The sequence below is a fragment of the Corvus hawaiiensis genome, chromosome 9 (assembly GCF_020740725.1).
Source record: "Corvus hawaiiensis isolate bCorHaw1 chromosome 9, bCorHaw1.pri.cur, whole genome shotgun sequence".
In the NCBI taxonomy this organism is placed as follows: Eukaryota; Metazoa; Chordata; class Aves; order Passeriformes; family Corvidae; genus Corvus; species Corvus hawaiiensis.
The window spans coordinates 5,304,992-5,327,562 of NC_063221.1; the positions used below are offsets into that span (position 1 = coordinate 5,304,992).

The 22,571-nt window shown below is 46.6% G+C and overlaps 1 protein-coding gene across 6 annotated transcripts; it reads left to right on the forward strand.

Moving 5' to 3' along the window:
* Positions 1-50: 50 nt before the first annotated feature.
* Positions 51-21,619, forward strand: ZBTB37 (zinc finger and BTB domain containing 37). 6 transcript variants are annotated; one of them, XR_007205334.1, is made up of 7 exons: positions 51-112; positions 1,964-2,068; positions 4,344-5,293; positions 6,613-6,712; positions 9,486-17,490; positions 19,156-19,216; positions 21,099-21,619. XR_007205334.1 is itself a non-coding variant. In XM_048312524.1 (5 exons), exons 3-5 carry the CDS (start codon positions 4,371-4,373, stop codon positions 9,972-9,974), a joined length of 1,512 nt encoding a protein of 503 aa, XP_048168481.1. In that variant the 5' UTR covers positions 51-112; positions 1,964-2,068; positions 4,344-4,370; the 3' UTR covers positions 9,975-21,619. The 6 variants fall into 6 exon arrangements, 2 of the variants coding, with proteins under 2 accessions (XP_048168481.1, XP_048168482.1); XR_007205332.1 differs by having other exon boundaries at positions 9,486-19,216; XR_007205333.1 differs by having other exon boundaries at positions 19,156-21,619.
* Positions 21,620-22,571: the final 952 nt, after the last annotated feature.

Here is a 22,571-nt window from a genome sequence, read left to right on the forward strand (position 1 = left end):
GGGTGGGGGGGGGCCCCCCCCCCCCCCTCACAGCGTTTCCTTCCGGGGCGCGGCCCGCGCTGGCGCGTTTCGTTTCCGGGCCGGCTCTGCGGGCTCTTCCCACCCCCGGCAGGTGAGGCCGGGCCGGGAGGGGCGGGCGGGGCAGCCCGGGGCCCCGGGGACGCGGAGGGGCGGGAGCGCGGCCTCCGCCTTGCGGGGCCAAGGGTGGGAGGGGCGGGGGCTGGGGGAGATTTGCCCCGCCCGCCCCGCGCACCCCTCGTCTGGGGACCCGGCGCGGCTGTCACGGGTCAGAACGAGCCGCGGGCCCCGCGGCACGAGGGTCCGGGAGCGATGAGGCGGGGAGACACCGGGATCTGTGAACTGGGTCCTGCAGGCGGGGCGGGGACGGGCGAGAAGCTACCGCGGCTCGTCCCAGTTTAGAGTTACATTTGGTTTTATAGTTGTTGGCAGTCCCGTTGTAATGTGCAAGTAGCCAAGTAGGTTTATTGGGAAGAAATTGTTACCTGTGAGGATGGTGAGGTCCTGGCACAGGTTGCCCAGAGAAGCTGTGGCTGCCCCTGGATCCCTTGGATCAGTTTCTGCACCTCAGCCACAGGGCAATGACATCCTGATTTCTCTCTTCTCTGGGAAGTCTGTCACCTCCACCCACCTTTACCTGCAGGCCAGGTTGGACGGGACTTGGAGCAACCTGGGATAGTGGAAGGTGTTCCTGCCCATGGCAGGGGGTGGAACGGGATGGGCTTTAAGGTCCCTTCCAACCTAAACCATTCTGGGATTCTAAGTAGCTCTCTCTGACACCAGGGACAGGACCCAGGGAACGGCTGGAGCTGTGTCAGGGGAGGTTTACTCTGGATATCAGGAAAAGGTTCTTCCCCCAGAGGGTGGTCGAGCACTGACCAGGCTCTCCAGGAAACAGTCTTGGCCCCAAGGCTGCCAGAGCTCCAGGAGCGTTTCGACAGTGCTCTCAGGCACAGGGTGGGATTGTTGGGGTGTCTGCAGGGCCAGGAGTTGGACTCAGTGGTCCTTTTGGGTCCCTTCCAGCTCAGGATATTCCGTGAAGTTGACCAGTCACAGTAAATCTCAACCCAAAAGCTGAGGGTTTTCAGTGCAGCTCCCAGGGTGACATTATCTGCTGGGTGATCTGTCTCTGGTTCTTACCTGATGGATCAAGAATTCCACCCACTCCCAGTAGCTACCTCACAGGCTGGAAGGCATTTGCTGAGATAAGTAAAGTCCAAGTCTCAGCTGGTGTCACTTCAAATTGCATTAAAAACGGCATTGTCTCAGTGTGTGCCCTGTGCTGACTCAGCTCAGCCTGCAGATAAAGGTGGGTGGAGGTGACAGACTTCCCAGAGGAGAGAGAAATCAGAATGTCATTGCCCTGTGGCTGAGTGCAGAAGCTGATGAGAGGTTCCATTACTCAGAGGGGCAGAAATCAGCCTCTGACAGGGTAGTTTGAACCAAAAGACAGATTCCCTCTCCCCAGCCTCTGAGGGGATCATAACACGCAGGTTCCTTGACACTGAGGTGAGCAGAGCTCTGTGGGTCATAAAGAGTAGATGGATTTTCCCTGTCTTCGGAGCAGGAGCTCACAGATAATTTGTTGGGCTCCCTGGGGAGCAGCTGCCTTCTGACCACAGCTGTACCCAGCCATGCTCAGCAGTTAAGGTCTGATGATTGTTTTTTCCCTTCTCTTTCTGTATATCCCAAGCTCAACCGCTGCTTCCCTCTTGCCTCCCTGGGTGCTCATGGCCTTGGCAGGGGTGTTTCACCCTTGCCTTCCTTGAGAGCGTGCTCTGAGGCTTATTGCTTTAGGAAAAGGTGTTTTGGGAAGGTAGTGAGCTAATCCTGCTGCTAGATCCTCCAGCAAAACCAAGAATGACAAAGCTTGATGTTCACAACAATGCTTGGGAGAACGCAATTCCTTGGTGTTTCATTTTTTCTTTCTTTTTACCTCCTAAAGGGGAAGGGGGCAACAAGTTTTCAGACCTTCTTACTGCGTCAGAGGGAAAAAAATAAGGCAGCACCCCCATTTCCTTCCCACTGCATGTAACTCACAGCACTCCAGGTAAGATGTCGGGTTTTCTATTTCCCCTTGTTCTATGCAGTTGATGTTCTACTCCCAACTGTGTTGGCACAGACCTGTGCACTGTGGTTCCCTGATTTTTGTGGGGTTTGTTGCTTTCTCCTAAAGATAGGGAAGGACATGGAGCTGTTGGAGCGACTCCAGAGAAGGCACCAAGATGATCAGAGAGATGGAGCAGCTCTGTTGTGAGGAAAGGCTGAGAGAATTTGGGCTGTTCAGCCTGGAGAAGAGAAGCTTCAGGGTGACCTAATTGTCGCCTTCCAGTGCCTGAAGGGAGCCTACAGGAAACATAGAGAGAGACTTTTTACAAGGGATGGAGTGACAGGTCTGAGGGGGAAATGGCTTCCCACTGCCAGAGAATAGGTTTAGATTGGATATTGGGAAGAAATTGTTACCTGTGAGGGTGGTGAGGTCCTGGCACAGGGTGCCCAGAGAAGCTGTGGCTGCCCCTGGATCCCTGGAAGTGTCCAACGCCAGGTTGGACGGGGCTTGGAACAACCTGGGATAGTGGAAGGTGTCCCTGCCCATGGCAGGGGGTGGAATGGGATGGGCTTTAAGGTCACTTCCAACCCAAACCATTCTGGGATTCTGTAACAGGGGAAGGAGAGAAGAAGCCTTAAGACCTGGCACTGTTCAGCTGCACCTTGTGAAGCTTTGTGCACTCCAGTCTGACTTCCCCAGGGACACGCAGCCATCCCACCACTTAGAAATCTCATGGCACAACTCCACAAGATTGACAGGCTGTCCTGCAGCTTCATGTATAGTAACTGAGTTTGCCAAGTTTGCACAAAGCCTGCTTGGGCATATGGAGTATGTGCTATGCTGCAATGTTCATAAATTCCAAATAAAAAGTCTTCGAAAAGCACACATGCTCTTCTGAGTGCCAATCCCTTCAATTCAGAGATTCCTCAGAGTCGGCACTGTGAGCCTTGGCATTCCCAGCCTTCCTGAAATGGTTTTGACATCTGCAGGACTCTGCTTAATCCACACTTCAGATGCTATCCAGCTTGGAAGCTGCTCATTCCATCAATGGACTTTAACAGGCTTATTTACTTTCCTTTTTTTTTTCCTTTTTGGATGGGTTTACATCTAACTTTCGTTCATTCCAAATTTTTACCATATATGGTCAGGGCTTCTTTTCAAACTTTGCCAAAATGAAATGTGGTGATGTGGTGGTGCGTCCCCCAGCCCCCCTCCCCAGCCTTGCTCTGAGATCTCAGAGTCTCCTGATAAGCCTTGGTGGATTCGGCTGAGTGGTGAAGGATCCCCTGACTGCACCAGCTGGGCCGTGAGGTGCTCCCTGAGCCTAGCAGGAGCTCTTGTGTGGTAGAGGTGGGAACAACAAGGAACATCCCAGCCAAGGTGGGAAACAAGGGATGAGCCACGTATAGCCTGGGTAAACCATTTACCTGGACTGCAACCCGAGCAGAGCGGCACTGTTGTGAATCGTAGCCCAAGTGGAACAGTCCCATTATTATTCTACTTGGGAAAGAGTCCAGGATTTACTGACTTAGGGTATGGCCAGGATGGGAACTTAGTGATGACCAAAGTGATTTCTCTTGGGACCCTACAAAAGTGATCCTGATTGAGCCCTCTGAGCTCTCCTGGGTTGCAGCTTTTTTTTTCACCTTCCTGTTATATATTTTCTGGCACATGTCAGAAGTGCCATATATGATGGATATCTCAGGTTAACAAGGCACTTAGGATGCCTTCAGGTCAAATGTGTGCTGGCCAATTTTTCAAAAGTCTCAGGAGGATTTAAGTCCTGGTGTCTCCTTCTCAGTTCCTGTTTTACAAACGAGCTTTCCTTAGTACTTCCCCTTTTCAGAGTGCTTAGAAGGTATAAGTGGTGAGTATTTTAATCCATTATGCAATCAGGTGCCTATTTTTAGTACCTGTGCCATTTTTAATGTTCTTTTTACATGTAGATGCGCTTTTATTGAGGCTGGCAGAACAAAGTGTTTTGCATGCTGAAGCCACAGGGAATGGAGATCTGCCCGGGACTGGTTTAGCAGAACTCTTAATGTAGGGGGATGCATAGCATGGAGAGATCAGAGAGCTTTTTTGATGCTTTTTTAAGTGGTCTCAAACACACTCATTTGTGACAGAGCTGCTGCCAGGTGTGTGGCAATTCAGTGGGTGAGGAAGGTCTCTAAAAACTCCAGTGTTTCAAACTATGTGGAAGAAGGTGAAAAATGTTCTAAATTCAAATGATTTGCTCTGCTAATGATGGGATCTTTTCCCTCTTTTCCACTAGAGTCGTGCACCTGCAGCTGGGACAGCCATGGAGAAGAGTGGGAACATTCAGCTGGAGATTCCTGACTTCAGTAACTCTGTCCTGAGCCACCTGAACCAGCTGCGCATGCAGGGTCGGCTGTGTGACATCGTGGTCAATGTGCAGGGCCAGGCTTTCCGTGCGCACAAGGTGGTGCTGGCTGCCAGCTCGCCCTACTTCCGTGACCACATGTCCCTGAATGAGATGAGCACCGTGTCCATCTCTGTCATCAAGAACCCTTCTGTTTTTGAGCAGCTCCTCTCCTTCTGCTACACTGGCAGGATATGTCTGCAGCTGGCTGACATCATCAGTTACCTGACAGCTGCCAGTTTCTTGCAGATGCAGCACATCATAGACAAATGCACACAGATCCTTGAGGGGATTCATTTCAAAATTAATGTGGCGGAGGTGGAAGTGGAATTGAGCCAGACCAGGACAAAGCATCAGGAGAGACCACCCGAGTCTCACCGGGTGACGCCAAATCTAAACCGTTCCCTGAGCCCACGTCACAACACCCCCAAGGGGAGTCGCCTGGGCCAGGTTAGCACAGTGCTGGATATTCGGGAGCTCAGCCCACCTGAGGAGTCCACCAGCCCCCAGATAATCGAGCAGAGTTCAGATGTGGAAGGCAGGGAGCCCATCCTGCGGATTAACAGAGCAGGACAGTGGTACGTTGAGACGGGAATGGGAGAGCGCGGGGCACGGAACGACGAGGACATGCGGGTGCTGGGAGGAGTGCGCATTAAGACAGAAAACCTGGAGGAGTGGCTGGGGACAGAGCACCAGCCCTCAGGAGAAGATGGGAGCAGCGCTGAGGAGGTCACGGCCATGGTAATCGACACCACGGGCCATGGATCGCTGGGTCAGGAGGCTTTTGCCTTAGGGTCCTCTGGAACCAAAGTGGTCAGGCCAACCAGCAGTGAGATTGACAGGTGAGTTTTCTTTAACCTAATTACTCACCTTTGCTGTAAGAGGAAGTTTTGCAAGATTGTGACTTGGCTGGGTCAGTCACTTTGGAACATTTCCTTTTTCTGTTTCCTGTGGCCATCTTAAGCGTAAGAGCCCAAGGGTTTTTACCTGGTGTTAGGAAGTGTATCCAGTTTGGGTAATACTGTTTTGGCTGGGTAGTGATCAGACCAGGCTCTCCAGTGGGAAATTACTTATTAGCTCTTAGAGGTTGGATCTCTACCTCTCGGTGTTTCAGCTGAGGTGGGATTTTTGTTTAAAGAAGATGTTCAGTTCAGCCTCAGTAGATACCGGACTCTGCATTCGGATTAATTAGGTCATATACAATATGTGTTACACAAAGTGCCATTGCACTGGTGCCTTCTGGCCTGAAAATCTGGGGATGGTTCTGGCTGAGAAACAAGCCAGACACCAGCTCTAGGGCAAGGTCTTCCCAGTGGCCCACGACAGCAGTGGGCCCTGGGTTTACGTCTTCTGAGAGAGTTGAAGTGGGAACCCAGTGGCCTCCACTGTTGTTTTGATTTATATGAGAGAGCAGAAAGCCTTTGTTGAAAATGAGTGGTGAAATCTGCTGTGTTTGGATTCTCCATCCATCTCCTTCCCCTCCAGCATTTGCTTTCTTGCCCTAGGCTCAGGCCAGAGAATGGATTTGATAAAGGGCAGGTCTGTTGTATTTGAGGGGTTGTAATTCTGGGATTTCCCTTCACATCTGCCTCTCTTCTAGCTCAATCCCATGGGGAAACAGCTACCTGGAAGCAGTGGATATTCTGTCACTTGTCACTTAATAAATCAATCAGTGGGAACAATCTTGAGCTGGCCCTTGGAGAGCGATGCTTTCCTACTTCCATATCTCTTTTTGCACTGCAGTCTGTATGCTCTGTTTCCCACCTGCAGTCCATCACATCCCTTGTGTTTCACACTGGGAATGGAGGAGGAGGGTGTGGGTGTTGGAGGAGAGGTGTCCTCTGAGAAATGGTTTCTGTCCTACTGGTACAGTTCCTGAGTCACCAGGCCCATATTGGTTTACTCATGATAGCAACCCCACTCTGTTGCTGAACTGGAAGCCAGATAACTTGGTTTTATTTTTCAGATGTTTAGACTGAAACCATAGACCGGTATGATTTGGTTTTTCCATTATACTTGCACTGTTCCACCTCCAGTGTGTTAGCTGATGAGGATGAAAAGATGCTATACAGGTGCCTCTATTGCTCATCACTTGTTCTAAACACTGTAGTGACCTGATGCCCATTAAAAATTTCATTTACACTCTTCCCCCACCCCACAGATTTAGTCCTTCTGGCAGCATGGTTGCTGTGACTGAGCGGTACAGATCAAAAAGCGAGTCTCCCGGGCGGATGGATGAGCCCAAGCAGCCCAGTTCCCAGGTAGGCAGATCAAGAAGTTTGCGAGTAAATGTTGGCTTGAAGGTGAAGGAGACTGTGTTGTGATGAAGTGTGTCATATTTTATATTTGCAAGCAATAATGAGTGTGGTACAAGGACTTTTTACTTTGGCAAGGGATTTACTTGCTCACAGGAGAACATGTGCTGGCCATGTACGATTTATAACTGATTCTGTCTGTTATTTGGGATTTTGGTCAGGTACCTGGAAAACACAAGGAGTTTCTCTTGTTGTTTGAGGGCATAAATATCCACCCTTATTTTGGGCAGGCCACCAACTCCTGAGGAGAAACCCCATTTGCCTGCAGAGCTGGATCTGCCCTCAAACACTGGCAGCAAATGCCTGAGCAGAGGGAGGAGGTGTGGCTTGGCTTCTGTGGAAGACAGGTGACAACAGCTGAACCTTTCTATGCTGGTACCAAAACCATTCCCAAAAGCCCTCCAGGCACTACACCAATAAACCTTTCTGGGTGGAGTGTCAAAGAGCTGTGGGTTTTTACAGAGGTCTCTGTCTCTTCTCCAAGTGACTGTGTTGCACAGCAGAATTTGCAACATAAAGGAGCTCTGAATTCTCTGCTTCCTTGGGCACAGTTTTGGGGTAGGAGGGAGAGATGCACAGAAGTGGGAGGGCAGTGGGCTGTAGAGTGCAGCAAAGTGGGACACGGCAATAATACCTGGGCCTTATCATTTTGATCTAATTTTGTTGCATCCAGTTAGTGTCACAGTGCCACTGTAGTGCAAGTGTGTCAGCCAACACAGTGCAGAAGGACTCTTGTGAGCCTGACAGGTAGGGAATGTGTTAGTGCATAAGCAAAGGACTTGGCTGGAAGTGGGTAAGGAGATACTAGGCTGCTTTGCCCTTGAGTAAGACCAAGTGAAGCAAGGGGGAAAAAACTGTGATTGCTGTCTGCTGACTTTGTTAGACGCTTCCGTAAAACAACAGATACCTTTTTGTTCCTGTTTTGCAAAGCTTTGTTTTGTGTCCTCAGAAGACACTGAGAAAATTTCAGGTCAAACCAACCCTCTAGGGGAAATGTGACTTATTAAGCAATTTTAGCTCTGCCTACAGAAAAGCTGCTCTTATTTCTTCATTGTGAGACAGCCCCAAACATGAAACCTTAGGCTTTACACACCATGGGGAAGTATCATCACCTTCGATTCTCCTGGCATTGCCATATACATAGTAAAATAGCCTGCCTGTGATCCCTGCCCAATGGCAATGGTAGAGTGGAAAGGAAGAACCAGAGCTTTGTGTATCTCCTTTAGTCCTGAGCAGCTTCCCTATGCCTGTACAGCTGGATTCAGCAGCACCTGGGACAGGTACACTGCTGCTCATGCCTGCAGAGCCCTGGCTGGTGGAGGAGATACCCTCCTGCTGTTACACTGGTTTGCTTCTCCACATTTGGCACCACTGGGAAGCAGCACTGGGAGAGTAAACAGTGCATTTCCAACACAGAAGCATTCTGGTGTTGGTCTGTTTCTGCTCAATCTGAATGTGATGGCCAGAAGCGTCTGTCCTGAGACCAGGCTTGTGGTTCAGGTTGCCCTTGGCTGTTTGTCTGTGTGGCTTCAGAAAATACGGAGGAGTCCTTGCTGTGCGAGCTGGGTCAGGCGCATCCTTGCCTGCGATGCCACTGGGCTGGGATGGGTTACACAGCCAGGCAGGCAAATGTGACACATTATAAAATGAACCCTAAGTTCATTTTATTCATTTATTCACCTGAATAAAAACCTGTGTAAAATGACACCTGAACTTTCAGATACAATTTGTGGTTTGCTCCCCCTTTGTTTTACTGCAAGCTCATCAATTGGCTTCTTTTTTTTGACTCTTAGTAAGGAATACAGAAGGTGATACACTCAAGTGTTTTAATAAAACTGGCACAAATTTTAAAAAAAGTAACAAGTGTTGACACGTGGTCCACAACTGAATTGGTACTAGTTTGAAAGCAAATCAGTGGGAGATCCCAAGTCAGAATTACGATTTAATAGGAAAACTAAGATAAAGGCAATAATACAGAAACACTGGCTTAAACTGACAGAGTCAGGATACACCCTGTCGGTCAGGGTGGTGGTAGCAGTCCGATTAAATGGTGGCTGCGGTCTTCCTGAAGTGATAGATGTGCTTCTGTTGAAGCGGTCTTCCTGTAGAAGGGTCTGGTCTTCCTCTGAAGGTCCAGCGGTGGTTAAGGAGCTCTTGTACTCTGGGGATTCAGTAGGCAAGGCTGCCTGTGGTGTTCCAAACCTCAGATTATATCCAGGTAGGAATGCTTGGTTCCTCCCTCTGGGCAGAACATCTCACAATGGGATGATGTAATTTTATGAGTCAGGCAGTGAGACTTGATGGCCCATTAACAGAAGGAGGGAGTTATCAGGGATGTGTCATGGAAGAGATAAAGAACACTGCCCCACCTGTTTTTAACAGTTTATGAAGATGGTGATATCATACTTTTGGTTACATCTTACATTGTAACCTAAGACAGTGGCCAAGCGCCCTTGTGTCAAGGGCTGTCTTTTTTTCCCGCCAGATCCAGGGAATGGCTTGGCAGAAGGGGCCTCTGCAGTAGTGGTTTCTAATTGATTGCTCGTTTGTCTTCAACGTTTGTCTTCAGTTAAGCACTTAAATGTGTGCTTGAGGCTGCAGACATTAGTGCTGCTGATTTCGAGGTTTGGCACGTTTTACTGTCTGAACCTGGGCCTGATCTTCTCTGCAACTTGTTTTAGGTTGCTTGGTTTTTAAATCTATGCTATTTCTTTGGCAGGGGGAGGAATCAGCCATGCTTGGAGTGAGCGGTTATGTGGAATATCTGCGGGAGCAGGAGGTTTCAGAGCGCTGGTTCCGCTACAACCCACGGCTCACATGTATTTACTGCGCCAAATCCTTCAACCAGAAGGGTAGCCTGGACCGGCACATGCGGCTCCACATGGGCATCACACCTTTTGTCTGCCGCATGTGTGGGAAGAAGTACACCCGCAAGGATCAGCTGGAATATCACATCCGCAAGCACACGGGCAACAAGCCCTTCCACTGCCATGTGTGCGGGAAAAGCTTCCCTTTCCAGGCCATCCTCAACCAGCACTTTCGCAAGAACCACCCTGGCTGTTTGCCCCTGGAGGGGCCCCACAGCATCTCCCCTGAGACGACTGTCACATCCCGGGGGCAGGCAGAGGAGGAATCTCCTCCACAGGAGGAGGCTGTGGCAGTGGGGGAGACGGCACAGGGATCTGTGTCCACAACTGGGCCAGATTGAAATGTGGCTGTGGAGTCCCGGGAGAAAGGACCGTCTTCCCATTCTTGGCTCTAAAGAGTCAGCACCAACCTGGCAGGCTGGTACTGTAATTAGTGCAATGCCACCACTGAACAGAAAGAAGCTCCCAAGATGTTGCCAAAATAGAAAAATCTTTCTCTCTCTATCTCTCTCTTCCTCTCACACACCCACACACACACCCATAGAGTGTTAAATGTTTTTCTCCCTTATTCCTCCTCCTCTTGGAGAAAAACAGAACAACTGTGTCTATCAGCTTCTTATTCAGGGATCGACAGGATTTTAAATTTTTTTACTGTTCTGTAGTGATCTGGGACAAGCAGTCATTTGTATTTCTGGACAGCGCTGTGGCCCAGCAGGGCGTCCCGCCGGCAGTGCCGGGTTCAGCCACAGAGCCATATCCACTGCTCCCACTCAAGGGGAGAGCAGGGGCAGGGGGCTGTTGCCTTTCTCCCTTCCCCAAGTAGTTGCCACAGTAAAGAAAACAAATAGACTGTCCTGGTGGAACCTGCCTTGCCCGAGCTTATTTATCCCTGTCTTATTTTTGGTGTGTCTCTTTACATTTTTATTTAAACTGTTATTTTAGGGCTTTGGGCTTGCCTGTTCCAGGCATGCAGCCCTGGTGCCCCTTGTTAAAGTGGGCACAGCTACAAAGTGGTATTCCAGAGGTCAGCAAAATGTGAAGGAAGCACTTCAGCTACTGAGAGTGGAATTTAGCAGCTGTGAGGTTTGCTTGAGACTCTGATGCATTGGGAGAAGGGCTGGAGGGGTCTTCCAGAGGAGGTTGTCCTCTGCTGGTGCTCTGCTCTGGAGAGCTCAGAGCATTCTGACGTCCTGGCTGGAGCACTGCTGTGCTTCAGGTGTTACCGAGGGTTAGGAAGAGATTTTCTGGAGTGGCTGAATTGCAGAGTTAGAGGCTGGCTACCAAAGTCCTCCTTCACCCCTGCTCCCCCCTCGACTTGATCTTTTAGAACAGCAATACAGGATATGGAAATACTGCAATGCTGTTGTCACAGCCGAGCAATCGCAGGTGGTTGCTTTTAAACCTGTTTCTACAAACTAGTTTGATAACTTTTTTATCAACGAAATGCAAAAAGAGAGCCCTATTCTATTTCCTTATAACAGTTCAGGAGACTTAAAAGATAAGTGTTCCTAGAGCAATCACAACTCTGTCCCCTTGCATGGACTTAACATTTTTGTATTCTGAGTAGCTCTGATGTTTAGAGCAAGTTTAGCAAACCTGGAGAGACATGCCTGCGTGTGTATTGTAGGTGTTTGCACGGGCTTACGTGGTTCATAACCAGAAAAGCATGGGACAGGTAGATAAGTGCAAATATCCTGACATCTTTTCTTTAAAAAATATGCAATATTTTAAGAGTTTTCTCTAGTTCTGATGCCAAGTTGTCCATGATGGAGAGGTGGAATGAATGACAGGTTGTGCATATCAGGTTTGGTGAAGGAGTTCTCTTGAGGATGTATAATGTGTATATGATAAGGAAGGGTGAAGTTCTGAACCTTAAGGTGATGGGAGGAACAAGGAGACATTGGGAAAGAAATACACTTCATCTTGCTTCAGCAAGAAAGCTGGATGAGCGGGGGCTTAGCAGGCAGGAGACTGACCAAGTGACAATAAAGCTTGACCTGCAGTCTGACTGCAGTTTTGGGCACATGGAACTGTCTCCAGCCCTTGCTTTCTCTATCTGCCAGTTGGTACTCGGGATCATTTTCCTGCCCCTTTGGAGGGAATAATTTGGAGAAGGGCAATATATTCTTGCCTTGCTTTGTAGACTTTTTTATGTGTGAGGGGTCTCACTGTTCCTCCCATCTCTCTCTCAAAAAGAGGTGTGGCTCTGATGTGTTTTTGTGTGTGGGGAAGGGCTCGGTGCCAGTATCATGTGTAACAGGGATGTGCTCCTACAAGAGGAACCTTTGCAGGTGTTCTGAGCTGGGCACCTGCAAAGTACCATTTCACTGACCATTTCAAACAGGAAAACTGATATTTCACCTCCATTTTCCTTCTGTCCCTTCTTCCTCCTCTCCTGTCAAGGGCATCCATCAGACAAGGAGTGATTTGGCACCCAAACAACCAGCTCCGTCAGGTTTCCTGACAAAGTTCAAACAGCATGGTACCAAAACAGTGAGGTTGCCAGAGAGCAGTGGCAGAGGATGAGGTGAGAGGGGGGCCAAGGTAGGTTTTGTTCCAGTCAAGGTGTGGGGAGGAGTGGAGATATGCTGCTTTAGTCATAGCTTTTGAAGTTACCAAAAATGAAAAAAATAGTTAAAAACTTTGAAATCTTATCCTGTTCACACTAGAGAGCATCAAAAGTTACTTTAGTTGCTTAAAAGATTTTTAAGTGTTTTAAAATAGAAATTTTAAAAGAATACTACCAAACTATAAAAACGTAAAATTATTTATATACATATATTATATAAAAATACAGTGGGAAAGTTTCCCTGCTAAGCTTGCTGTGAAGAAAAGGGGGAAGGTGCAGTAACTGCTACACAAGCAACATTTTTCTGAGACAGGTGGCAACCGTAGTGAAGAAGGGCTGACATAAAATGGTGAATGCCTTTGTTCCCATGGCATAGCTGTGAGTTTCTTGAGCAGGTTTTTGTTTTACTGTATCAATACTGTGAACGAAGGAGCATCCAAACAGTACAGGATGCCAACAGTGCATCCTGTTTGCTGATTCACTACTTCAAGTGGCCTAGTGAAAACCATAAAATTGGTCCTTCATACTTTACTAGGCTGAAAACAAAGCTTGTGAAAGGTTTTTATTTTTTTCCTCCTTTATGTTTGCTTTTGTTTTCGTTTTTGGGGGTTTTTTTGTGCAGAGGTTGCCACTGTATAAATGATCATTTCTGATTGCATGCAAAAGAGCCAATATTCTTGCCCAGGCCTTGCTGAGGTGAAGTTTATAGCTTGTAGCTAGAGTCAGTATAAGGTATGGTAGTGGGAATCATTTTGATATTGTTTCTGTACATTTAATGTATGTGTATGTATGTGTGGGAATCATGATGTCTAATATTTCTTGAACAGTGCTGAAACCAGTTCAGGCCCATCCGCACTAGACAGTGGAACCAGTTCTGAAGGAATTGTTATTAAACATTTCTTTCAGTGGTTGACTTCCTGAGTGCAGATGAGACCAAGGTTCAAGAAAAAAGGAGTCGGAGGTCATGTACGGTATGGAGAAACCTCATGTGAATTTTCTGGCAGTGGTGTAGTTACTTAGAGGTTCTTTCCCTAACAGAATGATACTGTGTTCTGTTGCCTCTGTGTTGGTGTGGCTCTTGACAGTTGCGCCAAAGCTGTGGAGAATCAGATGCCAACTTTCCAAGTGCAAATGCTTCTGTGATGGATTGAGGCACAGCTTTGCATTCCCACGTCTAGCTGCATCTTTTTCTGCCAAAACTGTGATTTCAACTGTGATTTAAGGAGGATGTGAAGAGAACTCTTGTGTTTTAATACCTCTGTACGTAACATTTTTGTCTGCTTTAGAGTTAGGGCTTACTAACCCATTTGTTTTCTTGCCTCAGGCAACAGGGAGAACACACTCTGGTTTTACAGTTTGCTTTCTTGGAGGTGGACACATTTCTTAGTTCTTTGCTCTCAAAGAACTCACCTCCCAAATGTGAAGAGTTGTAGTTATCTCCTTAAGCCTGCAGCAAGCCCTGGTGCCAAGTCTCAGCCAAGTGATGTGACAGTTGCCACGGCTGTTGCCTGTTGCTGCCAGGTTCCCTGTGAATAGCTGTGAAAATAACAAGAATTGTGTTAATACTGTGTTGCTGCTTTGGAGAAAAGCTAAACCTCTTCGTCTCAGGAGGATGACTAATGTGAAGCTAGTAAAGGGAGAAGGCCAAAATGTGATGGGAGGATGTGAAAACAAATTGTGCTTTGTATTTCCAGCAGCTAGAGGGGGATAAATGAGAGGCTTTATGGAATGTGAATTTGTTACAGGAGGCTGAGAACATGCTTAGAGCTAACTTAGTAAGATCCAGGGATAGCCCGGTGAGAGCCAGAGCAGCCGGTGGAGATGGGCAGTCCCTCCTTGTCCTCTCAGCATTGTCCACCATCCGGTTCAGTCCTTGGACTTTCCTACATCTTCTCTACAATATTTTCAAGCTGTGATCTGTATAATTTAACTTTAATTTGGGTGCCTGAAAGGCAGAAAGAACAGAAAGCATGTTGTGTCTCTGCTGCTCTTTTAAACCCAGAGAGGTCAGCAGTGACTGACCCTGTTCCCTTCTGACAACTATCCAGAGCTGGAATAACATTGGGAACAAGCTGTAGCCCTCCTGAAAAGCATCGTGGGGCTGGCTCAGTGCAGAGGGCATGTAGCCAGGATTTCAGCCCTCTCTGAATTCAAGGTTGAAATAAATGGACAGGACAGCTCTCCCTGCTTGTCCTGCTGTCATTTTCTGACAGTTCCATGGCTGTGTTTCCATCCCACAACTCTGCAGCAAGAATGTCACTTAACTGTGAGGTGCCCATTTCAGGAAGTGATTCCAAGCTCTCTGGTTTTGGAGCAGAGTCCTTGACACTTTTGGGTGATTCAGCCCTAACAAGGCCTTTGCAAGAGCGGAGTTGTAGCTTTTATTTGCTGCTGACTTAATCTCTCCTGCAGAATCCAACATATAAATAGGAAGACAGCTGCAAAGGTGCCATTGATTTAGGTGGAAGGTGGCTTGGAAGATAAGTGGGATCAGGCATCTTGAAAACCAACAAAAAATAGCACTTAAAATTATTTAAACTTTACCAAACTCTCCTCTTTGATCCATGACATGCCTGCCAATTTAGCTGTGCCAGCATCCAAATGTTTCTGCAGATTAGTGACATCAAATGCTGTTCTGGCTCTGCTGGAAATATTTTGGGGATGGGAAAAGTCCCTGCTCACGGCAGGACAGGTGGACTTGATGACCTCTAAAGGTCCCTTCCAACCCATACTATTCTGTAAGTCAAGAAGCTGTAATTCAAGGAGACTTTTTTCCAAGGTCTGGCCTTTGAGTTTTCCCTGGGAGCTGAGCCTGTGGCTGGAACTGCAGTTGAAAAGTCTGGGAACCACTGCCATAGCAAAATAATTGTGGTGAGCATCATTCCTGTCACAAGGTGAGAGCCATGCACAGAGTTTTAATACCTGCAGTTAAAGAGCCTAAAGAGGAGCTCAGAATTCTTATTTTAATCACTGTCATTTAAAGGATATTTTAATATTAAATACATATGTATATGTGTATGTACATATATATATATATATATATATATATATATATATATGTATGTATGTGTGTATATATATATAACCAAATAGAAGTTAGAACTATGCAAACAGTACTGGCTGCTTCTTGAAACTAAAGTTTACCAGAACATTTTGGAATAGAGTAGGTTTGGAGTAGACTTGCTGTGGGGTTTTTTTGTTTTGTTTTATAACCAGTAAAATGCAGTAGACCAAAGTTTTGCTGCAGTTAGTCTTACTGGAAATTTAGGTTATTCCTAACCTGGAACCCACTCAAGTGGGTTATAAAATTACCTGAAGAGTCCTACCATCTAAAATATTTCCATCTGCTGAAAGCCTTTGGCTTGGCAAACACAGGAAAACACAGAGGCTGGGAATTAGGAGAGATTGAATGTGATGTTTGAGCTGGGAGCATTTTCTTTTGGATGTAGGATTGAGTTGGCTTCAAGCAATCTTCCTACTTGGGAGAATGTCCATTGTGAGATGGAGGCAGTGCTCAGAGCATCCCCGGGATGAATTCTGATTTTGATGGAGGTATTGGAAAGCTTTCTGCTGAATCTGATGGTACCAGAGTTTAGGCTGCTGGGAGAAATTCCACATGGTTTCTGCCATTTCTTTGTGTCAGATCTGATATTTGCTTTTAGGATTAACTGCAGTGTATCTGTAACTTTCAGTGACCTTTGGCTTTTTACTCCTGGAACTGTAGACAATTCAGGTTTCCCATAACATTATCCTCATCCCAACTGTGAACAAGTTACTACTATTTCTTATAATTTATTGTCTTTCTGTTCCTGAATGTCTGTGTGGTCCAGCTGGTCACCAGCAGCACCTTCCAGTGCTTCATTAGCTTTTATGCACAGGGAATTGTTGCAATGGAAAAGTTGACCATGCTAGTTGGAAGAGTAGAAGCCTTTGGAGAATGACTTTTGCTTCCTCTAGCTGTCATTAGGGAGTGCACACACACATACCTGTATATACATATATAGAAACAAATATAAAGTGTTTCAATATAAACTCATTTAGCATTATTCTTATTTAATTTTAATCCAGTTGTAAACCAAAGTATTACAGCTTGTGAAATGATGTCTCTTGGAAATAGGAGGAACTTCTTTTAGGTGGGAAATCTGAAAGGTCTTTGGTGACAAAAACATGGATACAAGTAAGACTTTAGAGCTTGTGCTGCTGGGGAGTTGTAGCCTTGAAAGGATTTGAAACTTGCTGGGTCAAGTTGGATGGTGGGGCCTTTTGAAGGTGTTCTTCATGGTCCTTTATAGTTTTGTCATAAAACAAGGACACTCTGGCAAAGCTAGAAATAGAAAGGGAGAAGACAGCAAATCAGACTGATCTGGCACAGCTGGGAGCTGGGGAGGAAGCCACAAAACCAGCCACTGATGTATTTAGGAAATGAGCTGTTGCTATTTACTGATGTCTAGAAGTGGCTGGGGGTTTGTTAATAACTTCTGTGAAGCTTCATGTTCTGCTGTCACCAGTGGGAAGAAATAATGGGTTAAAAGATCTTGCTGATTTTCTGTGCCAGGGAATAATTACCTTTCCAAGGAATTAGCAAGTGCTAAGAACAAATTCACATCTAACATGTCCCGCAGGCTAGGCAGCAGCTCTGCTTCTTCTAGGGAGGAGGAAGACAGCTGAAATAAGAAGAGAGCTTATCTGTTTTCAGCCATGGCTGGGGCTGGTGGCACTGGAACCGCACAGGGGGATGGGTAGAAAGGTGGAACAGCAGCAAAGCATCACTGGGAAGAAGTGTGTGTATCTGGCATGCCATAGATGCTGTGGGCAGGGAAATGCTGGGTTTGGAACCTGCATGGGGGCAGGAGCATGCAGGAAACACTGCTGCCTTGCGAAACAGGTGTCCAAAGATGCCTATCCTGGCACATGAGAGCTGAGCAGCACCAGTATTTTTCCTGCTGCAGCTGTGAATAGTAAAGAAGGAAAAGGGGTCAGTCCCCTGTGGGGACAGATTTGCTGTGAGTATTTCAGAAACTCCATTGGAAGGAACTAAAGGGGGGGGAAGTGAAGGGTGGAAAGGGCAGTACCAGCCTTCAAAGTGCCATTTTCTCAGTTTTCTAGCAAGTGTTGTAAACTGAAGTTTGTTTTTGTTTCAGTGTTTTCTCCTTTACCTATATCATTTATCCTATTTAAACTCCACAGCTCAGGGGAGGGTGCAGAGAAGATGGAGCCAGACCCTTCCTGGAGGCACGCAGTGGAAGGAGGGGCAGCAGTAGGCAGCAGCTTATACAAGGGAAAATCAGGTTAGGTATGATAAGACATTATCTCACCATGAGTACAGTCAAACAGCATTGGATCAGGTTGTCAAGAAAGGCTGGGAAATCTCCATCCTGGCAGAGTGCAGCCTCCAAGTTCCTGTTTCCATTAGACTGCACCAAGCTGTATTTTTGTTACTTTTTTTTAGTTTTATCATGTAAAATGGGCAGCTTTACTGGGCTTCCTAGTTCATATCAGTTAAGCTTTTGAAACATAGTCAGGTATTTTTAAATACTGCTGTGTAGATTCCTTGTTTATTCTGACATATTCTGATTATTTTACTGCAGTTACCTAAGGCAGTACTTAAAAAAATCAGTGCATTAATTTTTTTGCCGACTTTCAGCTTAGTTTTTATTAATGTTCTTAACACCTCAGATCTGTGGTGAAATGGCTGCATTATTTTTATACTGCAATGAGGCTTATTTATTTAAACCTTCCCATCACCTTTGCAGTCAGACCCAATACCATTGGCTATGAAACTGTGAAACTAATGAGAAATGAAAAATGAAGTTGAATTGATTAATTTACTTCTGGTCATAAAATACAGAAAGTGGCAGTATAAAAGGATAAAATACAGTTGAAATTAGGTACTCAAATCACAGAATCATGGAATGGGTCGGGTTGAATGGGACCTTAAAGCTCATCTTATTCCAACCCCCCTGCCATGGGCAGGGATGCCTTCCACTAGAATTCCAATAGAAATTACTAAGTCTAGGGCAGGGGGAGGAGTCACAAAACTAGTCTGAGAGAAACAAATTTTAACTTGATTATGCCAATTAATTGGCTCCCCATTTGGTCAAGTTTTAAAAGCTGTTTCTTGAGGTTTCCCTGGGCTCCACTCATACATCTACATGTCTTGGGCATTGGTTTGATAGAGGGGTTTGTGCCTCCGAGAGTATTTTCTGAGAGTTTACATGTCTAAAGAAACTGTCTGGATTACTGTGAAGCTTTTCTTGAATCCTTTCTTGCCTGTCCATTGGTAACTGAACACGACTCTTGGCTGCAAGAGGCCGGTGGGAGGAGGGTGGCAGCTGTGGGTGACACTAACAAGAAGTGGACTATACAGTTCTCCTGCTGACAGATTGGATTTCGGAAGCCCCACCCCCACTGTGGCTGTCCCCAGCCCAGGGGGTTCTTTCAGTCGATGTTTGTTTGCAGAGGCTGTTTATAGGGCAGCCTGGATCTCTACTGGAGATACAGGGAAGGAGGGTGTAGGTGGCATGCAGGCACTTTTCTCATGTGTTAGAAGGTTTCCTAAGCCAGGGTTGTGCTTTTGGGGGAGGCACCCCAGGTGGGATTGAGAGTAGAATTTTGTCATACTCTTTGCTTAAGACTAATCCCTTGAGCTCCCCTAAGGCGCTGGTCTGGGCAGAAAGCTGACACCAGACAGCTTCCAGGGCTGTGTTGTCACAGGGCAAGTGCCAGTGGGGAATATTGGGAAGGAAGAGAGGAGGGTTGTCATTCAAATAAGGCATGGCTCTTTTGTGTTGATGGGTAACATGGCTGACATTTAGGACAGGCAAGAGCAATCCTGAGTACCAAAGGAGACTTTTCCGAATAAGGTCTTTTAGAAACTGAATTAGGAGGAGAAAAACATGCACCTCTATGTTCTTGCAGTAACGTATTCCTTACCTTGTGCCCCACACTTGCAGGGAGAATTAGCAAAGGATGAGAAGACTGGATCAGATGTTAATTCATGGAAATGGAAGCAAGGTATTCAAAGCACTGCTTTAGTCTGAAAAGGGAAGGGAATGAATGCAGTTTTCCCAGGCCTCTAGTGTGTTAAACACTAGCTGGAGCTCCCACGAGCTGGGGCCCCATTGTCCCCAAAGCACCCCTTGTTTCCCTGGTGTCACCCCAGTTTTCCTGCACTACACTGTGAATATGATTTCAGTAGCTCTTTCTAAAACTTTGTTTTTCTCCATTAAAACTGCTCAGAGCAGGAAATGCTGTCCTACTGCAGGAGCAGATGGGATGTGACCCCCAAACAGGGCACAGATAGTTGCGTAGTGGGAGAAAATTTTAAGAGTTAAGAAGGGAAGTGGCTTTGTATAGCAATTTGCTAATCAAATTTCATCTTGTAACAAGCTTAACTGACAATCAATTTCTAAAATATAAATGCCTCTTAGAGGAAATAGTCAAGTATGTCTTTACCAGAAAGATTTAACTGGGATAACTTAAAAAAGAGCATGGGATTTTTTTTCCTTTTTTTTGATCAATCACTCCAGAAATGGAGTTGCATTAAGCAGCAGCATAATCACAGGACAGTAACTACCTCTCTCTCTTGGAGTGCTGAGGTTACCACACTACACACTCTAGCAGCAAAGCTTTCACTTTAAAGAGATTTGTTTTCCTTACCTCTGTGTTTCAGAAATGCAGGTCTGCTCTGTAAAGTGACTCTATGAAAATGGCATCTGGCAGGAGCAACAGGAGCCCCGTGGGGTCCAGAGTCCTTCTTGGCCTTCAGTTCCTCACTGTGACCCTTTGCAGGTTAGCCATGGGGCTGTGACAGTTCAGGGGGCTTTGTCACCTCCCGTGTGCTGTGTGACAGTGAACTGTTCCCTGAGCCAGAGCTGTAAGACCACATTCCTGCACTGGGAAATCAGTTAATGGTGGGAAAGGTGAAGGAGAATCCATCTCCCTCCTGCCTCCAAGGCAGCAGGCAGCAGTAAAAAAAAAAAGCAATAAGATAAAATACAAACACTTTTATATGCTGTTCATTAGTCAGCAGATCTGACTTTGCAAATTTTTATATATATATATATACACACACACACACACACACATACAGAGAGCAAATCTCTCATGTGAAAAGGTGCCATTTTTTTTCTAAACAGAGTCCCTTTCCAAACTAGAACAGCACTTTAAATAGGTTCCTCTTAAAAAAAAAAAAAAAAAAAAAAAAAAAAAAAGCGCAAACCCTTTTCTGCAGCAATGCACTTTAACTGGTCAGACAAGTACAGCTGTGGCTGTCTTGGGACACAGCTGTATAGGCAGGCAGCTCCTGGGCAGCCACAGCTCAGGGGGAACAACGTTGCTAGACCCTTGGGCATGGCAGCTCTACCTCCGGCAGCCCCCGGGCTGGCATAGCCCCCATGCTGCCCAGAGCAGCCCCGCTGTGCCCAAGCACTGATGGGGCTGGTGGCTGTCAGGGGACTTTGTAATCTGTCAAGAGAAACCCACCCTTGCCTGTCAAGAAGATTTAAACCCCGTTTTTTAGCAGGTCAGAAGTTGCACCCAGTTACAACCCAGCTGGCAGCCCAGGGCTGAGCTAAGCTGAACAGCAAAGCCAGGAGAAAGCTGTTACTGGGGTTGTGGGGTTTTTCCATAACATGGATATGGAACCCTTGTCAGTTCAGTATTTTTTTTTCTTTTTTAATCCAAGTTTGTGTGTCCTACATTGATTCTGTTCTGAGCTGGTTTGCAGAGTAACCATTTGTAACAGAAATTGTGCTGTCACCTTCAACTAGTGACCTATAAATCAAACCTTTTTAGGACAAGTGTCCTAACACTCAAGACTTACTTTCACAGTTAAGAAATTTCCTGCTGTACTAATTATTCTTTTTTTATTATTTTATTTTATTTTTGGTTGCAGTCCTTATTTCAAGAAAAAAAGTCTGTGTTCAGACTAGTCTGGAGTAGGCTGAAGAGTGAGCCTGCTGTAACTTGTGGATATCAGACTGTTCTTCAGTGATTTTCCAAGCTGTTCCCAAACTGGTCCTCCATGACTGCTTCCCTATTCCCCTTCCAGCAGGCACTGGCCGACAGAAGCTCCATGGCCATTGGGTCCAGGGACAGCCAGCACTGCTGGAGGGGGGTGGGCAGGGGTGGCAGGGGAACCAGAGTTGGGAAAAGGGGAAATAAAACCAAGGTAGAGGGGACTGTACAATTGCATTGAAAGCAATTTAGCAAAAAGCGCTCTCATCAGACAGCTTTAAGAACAATGTGAATGAATACTTAGCAACTTGGGTAGGAATCTTGGAAAATTCTATAAATGTATACTTGAAATTCTGTTTGTATTTAAAAAAAAATTGCATTTTCTTCTTTCTTTTAACACTGTGTAAAAGAACATTATGCATGTGAGTGGTTTGAGAATTAAATGGTTTAATACTCAAATCCTTGTCTGTGTCTTATAGCTGACTGGTCCTGACCCATGGATTTTCCATGCCATGAGGGGAGGTCCTGGTCCCGGCTGTGGGCAGCTCCACACTGTCCTAAGCTGAGCAGCTTGGGAGAGGTTGCACAGTGCCAGGCTGTTGTTCCTGGCAACTCAGATGGCTTCTGTCATTTTTGGATGAGCTTTGTCTCACCTCTTCAGCAGGCTCAGGCCTTTTCAGTTGTTCCAGGAGGAACAAGCCTTGTGCTCTTGCTGCAGGCCAAGTTTTGGATGTTTTCCTTGCTGCCTATGGCAGGGGAAGCATTTTGTTTCAGTGCCATGCTAGGGAGACCCAGGTACTGCCTCAGCCCTCTTCTCTCACTAGCGTGCACCTCCACAGCCTGGAGCACAACTGAAAAAGGCAGAGATTACAGGGGGTTGTGTGTCCCTCAGTGATGTTCACAGGTAGAAGATGGGATCCAGCAAGAAAAGCCACAGTGGTAAATGCCAGAGGAGGGCAGGGAGAGGAAAAGCTGCTTTCTGAACTCTTCGTTATTTTCAAAATGCTTCTCCTTTTCTCCCAGGGTCCCAGCCCTGTGTTACATTCACAGCTTCTTTCCAAGGTACTGTTCCAGGGGAGCATGTCAGCCCCTAAAGCTCTAAGGTTTGCCATAGCCCGTGGGACAATGGAATAGGTGGCTCTCCATGTCCCAGTCATATACCACTTCCACACAAGCTCTAACTTTCCTATTAGGAAAAGGAGAGAGTCAAACCCCTGATAGCTTCCAAAACTAGAGACCCAGTGACCTAAGATCTGACCTATCCAAGTTAACTCTCTCACTGCTTGGCTGCTCTGGCAATTCCTGCCAAGGTAAGTCTTTACAAAGATGGGTATTTTGCTGGTCCTACAAAATCCAGAGTAAATGGCCCACTGGGGAGTGCAACCCACTGTCTGCACGCACCACTTCCATC

Coding starts and splice junctions, on each gene's coding strand:
- ZBTB37 (XM_048312524.1), top strand. CDS start 4,371: ATGGAGAAGAGTGGGAACATTCAGCTGGAGATTCCTGACTTCAGTAAC. Junction 5,294..6,612: donor ACCAGCAGTGAGATTGACAG/GTGAGTTTTCTT, acceptor CCCACCCCACAG/ATTTAGTCCTTCTGGCAGCA. Junction 6,713..9,485: donor CCAAGCAGCCCAGTTCCCAG/GTAGGCAGATCA, acceptor TTTCTTTGGCAG/GGGGAGGAATCAGCCATGCT.